This window comes from Littorina saxatilis, linkage group LG12 (assembly GCF_037325665.1).
Source record: "Littorina saxatilis isolate snail1 linkage group LG12, US_GU_Lsax_2.0, whole genome shotgun sequence".
Classification (NCBI taxonomy): domain Eukaryota; kingdom Metazoa; phylum Mollusca; class Gastropoda; order Littorinimorpha; family Littorinidae; genus Littorina; species Littorina saxatilis.
In genome coordinates, this window is record NC_090256.1 from 45,780,584 (window position 1) to 45,787,688 (window position 7,105).

At 41.2% G+C, this 7,105-nt stretch overlaps 1 protein-coding gene across 1 annotated transcript in view; it reads left to right on the forward strand.

Moving 5' to 3' along the window:
• LOC138982061 (KRAB-A domain-containing protein 2-like) overlaps positions 1-1,115 on the forward strand; it is a 4,052-nt gene extending 2,937 nt beyond the window's left edge. Inside the window, exon 2 of the mRNA XM_070355283.1 lies at positions 1-1,115. This exon is cut by the window's left edge and continues 1,320 nt beyond it. Coding sequence (XP_070211384.1) covers positions 1-481 — 481 coding nt within the window. The 3' untranslated portion in view covers positions 482-1,115.
• Positions 1,116-7,105: the final 5,990 nt, after the last annotated feature.

The window sequence follows — 7,105 nt, forward strand, 5'->3', positions numbered from 1 at the left end:
AAGTATCAATCGTCAACGGGAGGCCAGCCGAGAATGCCAGAAGGGGCAGGCAGAGCGAATGATAAAGCGTAGCAGAATAGAGCTATGCCCGGGACAACCTGGAGACAACGTGGCAGTGCCCGTTCCCCTGGTCGACAGGGGTCGAGGAGATCCCAGAAACATTCTGGGAATTATTCTGCACAAGACTGAAAACGACCTGTATAAAATTGCAACAAGAAGCGGGGTACTGAAAGGATCTTTCACTAGAAATGAATTTGAACTCTGCGCACAGAAACTCTTGACAGAGCAAGATGTAAAATGTGACAAACAGGTCAGTGTCCGCGAGGCAGTTGTTCAAAATTCCTTGAGTGGAGGACAGGGCTTTACCAAATGCAACTGCTCTGGGGGGAAAAAGTGTCAAACAAATAGGTGTAAATGCTTCAAACGTAAAGTACTCTGCAACAGTCGTTGCCACCAAAGCCTGACATGCAAAAACAAATGAACAGAAGAATGCCTGGTACTCAAACTATGTGTGTATGTGTGTGTGTGTGTGTGTGTGTGTGTGTGTGTGTGTGTTGGTGTATGTGTGTGTGTGTGTGTGTGTGTGTGTGTGTTGGTGTGTGTGTGTTTTATTCATTGCTCTACATTTTATCTACATTTTAAATTCTTGCACATATTTATAACCATTTCCATTCCTAAAGTGCACAGTGCAAATGCTCTGAACGTAAAGCATTATGCCACTAAAGCCTGGCATGCAAAAACAAATGAACAGAAGAGTAATTAACACTCAAATCTACATGAAAATGTGTGTATTTTAGTATTTCATTTTGTTATTATTCTTTTATCTACCTTTTAATCTGACAGATAATAACATTAAAATCTGGTACATATTTATAACCCTTTTCATTCTTATTGTACACGTGCGTGCGTGCGTTTCGATTGATCAAGAGTTTGTGTGTCAGGCATTTCTGGAAATGCCTAACAGCTAATTTCAGTCATTACTGGAAATGACTAAAATATCCAGCTAAACTTTAGGCATTTCCTGAAATGACCGAGTGAATCAGTCATTTCCGTAAATGACTACTTTTCGGTAGTCATTTCCGGAAATGCCTGGTTTCCCAACTTGCCTGTAACATATATAACAGCAATCCCATAGTCCGGACTGATGGTCCGGATGGCCGAGTGGTAACGCACTTGCGCTCAGAAGCGAGAGGTTGCGAGTTCGACCCTGGGTCAGGGCGTTAGCAATTTTCTCCCCCCTTTCCTAACCTAGGTGGTGGGTTCAAGTGCTTGTCTTTCGGATAAAACGAAAAACCGAGGTCTCTTCGTGTACACTACATTGGGATGTTCACGATAAAGATCCCACGATTGACAAAAGGGTCTTTCCTGGCAAAATTGTATAGGCATAGATAAAAAAATGTCCACCAAAATACCCGTGTGACTTGGAATAATAGGCCGTGAAAAGTAGGATATGCGCCGAAATGGCTGCGATCTGCTGGTCGATGTGAATGCGTGATGTATTGTGTAAAAAATTCCATCTCACACGGCATAAATAGATCCCTGCGCCTTGAGTCCGAGTCTGGCGATACGCCCGCGATATCAGACTTCATATAACATAACTGAGTCAAACATTGCTTGACCATAATTTCAATCAATTTGGTTGCAAAACGAAGGCTTGACAGTGCTGCCTCAACTTTCACTAGAAATCGGATATGACGTCTTCAAGGACATTTATCGAAAACATAAATAAAAAGTCTGGGAATATCACTTGGCAGGATTTATAGTTTTCTCGTAATCGCACCACACACACACACACACACACACACACACACACATCACCACCACCACCACGGCCACCATCGTCTCAATTCCCGGTCTATGTTAAAACATTGAGTCAAAATTGACTAAATGTAAAAACGGTGGAGCTTTTAAGGGCAAAGTTAAATGGCAAATGCCTAAAAAGAGGAACAAAAAAATTCATCGGGGAAGTGGAAATTTGTTCCTGTAATAGAAGACGATGAACGACCAGACGAAGCCAGAGAGATGTATTTTGTGTGACCTGAGTGCAGGGTATATCGAGTAACGGAAGGGGTTCCCGGTGGCTTAGGGGTCAGCCTGGGAATTACAATGGCTGCTCAATTACCATCCCTTGCATATTGTGGTCCCTTGAGGATTTTAAATTTTTTTTATTGTTTAATTTTTTTTAAAAACATTTGGACAATATTTGACTACAAGTTTTACGGTAGACTCGGGATCAAGATGGAGGTGTGTGTGTGTGTGTGTGTGTGTGTGTGTGTGTGTGTGTGTGTGTGTGTGGGTGTGTGTGGGTGTGTGTGTGTTTAGTAATTCCCAGAAAACTACTGAACAAATGGTCATGAAACTTTCAAAACGAATTTTTCCAGAAAATATTCACAGACCATTAAAGTTTTTGATAATTGCCTTTGATGCCGTCATATCCGACTTTTTTTTTAATAAAAGTTGAGGAGGCACTGTCACGACCTCATTTTTCAATCAAATAGATTTTTGACCAAATATTCTTTGACTCGTTTAGCACGGAAGCTTCAAAATGTATTTCTGAGTTACTTCATTGAAATTTGGATGAAAACATGATTGCATCGTATGCGTTATCATCTCCTGAATCCAAATGAAAATGATATATTATGTATGTTATGTTTGAATTGAAAATAAGCTGAAAAATCAAGGTCTTTAAAAAAAAAATTCGGTTCATTCGGCCTGTGTTACCTAGACAATGCTGTCTAAGCGTCATGAATTTGGCCAAACCATGATTCACCAGTCTTTTTTTTTTATTTTTTTTTATTCTCTTTTGGTGATTTTTTTTTTTTTTTTTTACATACAATGATATATATAATTCTGTACATTACAGGACATCACTTAACCAAAAGGACAGATCCGTATAACCGAAAAACACTTGAACAATTACAACATACATGGGGTGGGAGGATGGGTGGGGGGGGGGGGGGATGTTCAGAGCTTGGTGGTCGCAGTATCAGAAGGTTTTGAAAAAAAAACAAAAAAACAAAAAAATATATATATATATAAAAGGGTTACATCAAAACATGCATATACAGGCGCCAATCCTTGTAAAATTTATCTACTGTATTATTTACAACTGCGTTATACTTTTCACAAATAAATCTTTGCTTCAAATTTCTACTAAACGTCTGAAAATGAGGGGTCTTTTTGTTCATTTTGGAAATATATACATGGTGTTTGGCACAGATTACTAACACATCAAAAGCTTTATCGGTGACAACATTGTTCGCAACTCCAAGAAGAACCAGTTCTTTAGACAGTTTTAAATTGTCACAATGGGTGCAGTTCGCCTTTAGCCAATTTACAAATTCTATCCAAAAAGTCTGCACTTTATCACACTCCCAAAACATATGTAAAAGGGTTTCTTCATTTCTACCACAAAATGTACACAATGACGTATCCACAATTTTTCGCAAAAATAGAAACCATATCAGGCAAAAATCTTCTTTTGCAAAACTTTAAAGGTCCTAACCAAACTACATTTGTTTTATCATAATTCATTCTCAGACCTGATAGTGATGCAAAAAGTTGTAACACTTTTATACTTTCGCAAAATGATTGCTCTGTACCATCAAGAAATAGACTGGTATCATCGGCGAATTGTGACAATAAAATATTTTCGCCAAGAATATTCATACCACAAATCTTTTTGTTCTGGCGTACCATAAGAGACAATATTTCGGCACAAATCAAGAATAAATAAGGTGACAGCGGATCCCCTTGCCGGGTGCCTCGACCTACGTTAAACCATGCTGAATACCGACCATTAACTGAAACACAGGACTTAATTTTGCAATAAAAAGTATAAATCCATCGTTTCATGTCATTTCCAAAGTTGAATTTGCTCAAAGATTTTTCAATAAATGACCAGGCAACACTGTCGAAAGCCTTTTCAAAGTCGACCATCAAAAGTAGGCCAGGTATATTATGTTTATTTGAGTAGAACAGGGTATCATATATTAATCTGACGTTTTCACCAATATATCTTCCCTTCAAGAAGCCTTTTTGATCATCATGAATCAAATTTGGCAAAACACGTTTAAACCGTTCTGCAATGCACGTTGATGCAACCTTATAAACCGTATTTAGCAGAGTAATTGGTCTCCAATTTTTCAAAAGTGTTTATTTTTTCCCTCCTTTGGAATACATACTATAACGCCCTGTCTCTGAGTCACTGACATTTCTCCTTTCTCAAATCCACAATTTATAGACCGTAACATAAACTTTTCTAAGTCGGAATAGAAAAACTTGAAGAATTCTGCAGTGTACCCATCTGATCCTGGGCTTTTGTCGTTGTTTAATTTTTTAACAGCTTTGAGTAGCTCACATTGAGTAAGTCTACAATTGAGTGATCAGAATAATAATCTGGTGTAATATCAGCTTTCACAATCTCAAAACCTAACTGCTCTGACACAAGAAAATAATCAAGTCTGCTTCGCTGCGAACTATGGAGCCGCCTCCATGTATACTGTCTCACATTAGCATGTAAGGATCTATATATACTGTTCAAAAAAAGAAACGCATAGTTGCTACTTGCCAAATTTGTTTTATTTTTCTAAAAAATTAACAGAAAATCCAATATTTAGATTATTTGTTTGAAATTTGGTATGGACACAGTTGAATGCACACACAGTTCATTTGCATCTTCAAATCAATCAGTCAATCAATACGATTGGGTGCCGAGGCTGTCAAGTCAGTAGGGGGTGTGACTGTCTTGAGCAGCAACAACTGCCCGGCACCTTCTGGGCATGGACTGGATCAGATGCCGGATATCTTGCTGTGGGATGGTGTCCCACTCCTCCTGAAGTGCCTGCAATAGATCGCGGTGATTTGCCGGCGCTTCTTCTCGCCTGCGCACACGTCTGTCCAATTCATCCCAGAGGTGTTCTATCGGGTTCATGTCTGGCGACATGGATGGCCAGGGAAGCACCTGGACATGGTGGTCGGTGAGGAACTGGGTGGTGAGTCGTGCTGTGTGCGGGCGAGCGTTGTCCTGCTGGAATATGGCATCCTGGTCAGCCAGAAGAGGAAGGGCGTGTGGGCGCAGAATTTCCTCCACGTATCGCTGGGCAGTTATGCGCCCTTGGACGTGCACCAGGGTGCTCCTTCCAGCGGTATTGATCGCCCCCCACACCATGACGCCTCCACCACCATGAACGGGTGCCTAATCCACACAGTTGGGCGCGTAACGTTCGTTTACTCTCCGGTAGACCCTCCTCCGACCATCATGTCGCTGGAGCAGGAAGTAGGACTCGTCGCTGAACCACACGTGTCTCCAGTGATTCCGGACGGTCCAGCGAAGGTGCTGGTTGCCCCACTGCACTCGGTTCTGGCGATGGCGGCGGGTGAGGACAGCTCCTCTGTGAGGTCTGCGAGCTCTCAAACCAGCTTCATGCAGGCGGTTCCGCACGGTCTGGTCCGATAATCGGTGTGGCCCGGGGAGAGCCTGGACAGAAGATGAGGCCGACAGGAAACGATTCCGGAGGTGGCGGAGCCGTATGAAGCGGTCGTGAGCAGCAGTTGTCGCCCTTGGTCTTCCCGCTCGTGGCAAGTCAGCAACGGAGCCAGTGGCTTGAAACCTGACCCACAGTCTACTGATGGTGCTCTGGGACACGTGGAAGTGCCTGGCGATTGCACTTTGACTTTGGCCTGCTTGTAAACGACCCAATGCAATTTGGCGGTCTTCTCTGCTCAATCGGGCCATCTTTCGTCGCTGAATTGTCGTCTGATTTCTTTGTGGCGAACAATCCGCTTTTATGGGTTTTGGAAGACATGGTGAGAGCTCAATATTCCCCGAGTTTCACGAGATTACACTGAAGCATGACGAATGGTCATGCCAAATGAGCAATTTTGACATTGTAGCCACTGATAACGCATGCGTCACGTGCAGAGCTCACTTGTGGCAATGGACGAAAGGTCGACGACCAGATAAACATTTTCTGCAGTTTGGTGGATATCCTTGTAGCCATATAATTAAATTAACCAAATATTACAAGCTATGCGTTTCTTTTTTTGAACAGTATATGTCAATGAGATCAAACTGCTCCATAAAATCGACAACTTTTCTCCTACTATTGACTTTATAAGATTTGGCCGGGTAGTTTGTATCAACATTGGGGTTTATAACAACATTCCAATCTCCTCCGATAATAATTAACTCATTATCCATCTGCACAATTGTCTCAAACAGTTTATCAAAAAAGGCAGGACAATCAGCATTACTTGGGCCATAAACATTTGCAAGGGTCAGACGTTTTTTCAAAAATTCAATATCAATCAAAACATACCTTCCATCATCATCTTTGACAATATTATGAATCTTATAATCAAAATTATTTTTAAACAATACAGCAACACCTCTACTTGCAGAATCATTACCAGCAACAATACATTCATAGCCCCACTGTGACCTAATCAAATTTTCTTGGTGGCTTTTCCAGTGAGTTTCTTGTAGTAAGAAAACATTTCCATTCTGCTGTCTTAAAAAATCAAACACATCTTTCTTTTTCTTGAAGTCTCCAAGTCCATTTACATTAAAGGAACAAATTTGTAACTCTTCATGGACTACCATTGTGATCAAACACAAAAACCATTATACTTTTTCATCCAAATAACTATATTGATCAAGCGCAAGAAGTGTATTGTAGGCCTTCCTTTTGAAAGAAGGGGGCATGTGGTACAGCAAAAACAGGGTCTCACAAGCAAACAGGGAGGAAACATGGCAAAAGCATCAACTTGGGTGTCACAGTGTAGCTCCTGTAGGCATGCATTGTACAAAAAGAAGTCCTGACCACATTCAACACAAATACACGCATTACTTGAGTGGAGCATCAAGTAAAAACATCCGCATGGCTCGTATTGTGCTATCAACACTAACAGTGACTTCAACCAAATACATGCATGAAAGCAGCCATTTCTCACAACTCGAGCAGAAAAGCACAGCAACAGGTCGAGGTGGTAAAAGCGACAACACCAGGACCAGGAGTTTAAAAAAATTGTAAACATTGGGAGACAGCACACAAAAAACAGTAGTGACATACAACCAAACTCTGGACGATACGTCAGCGAACAA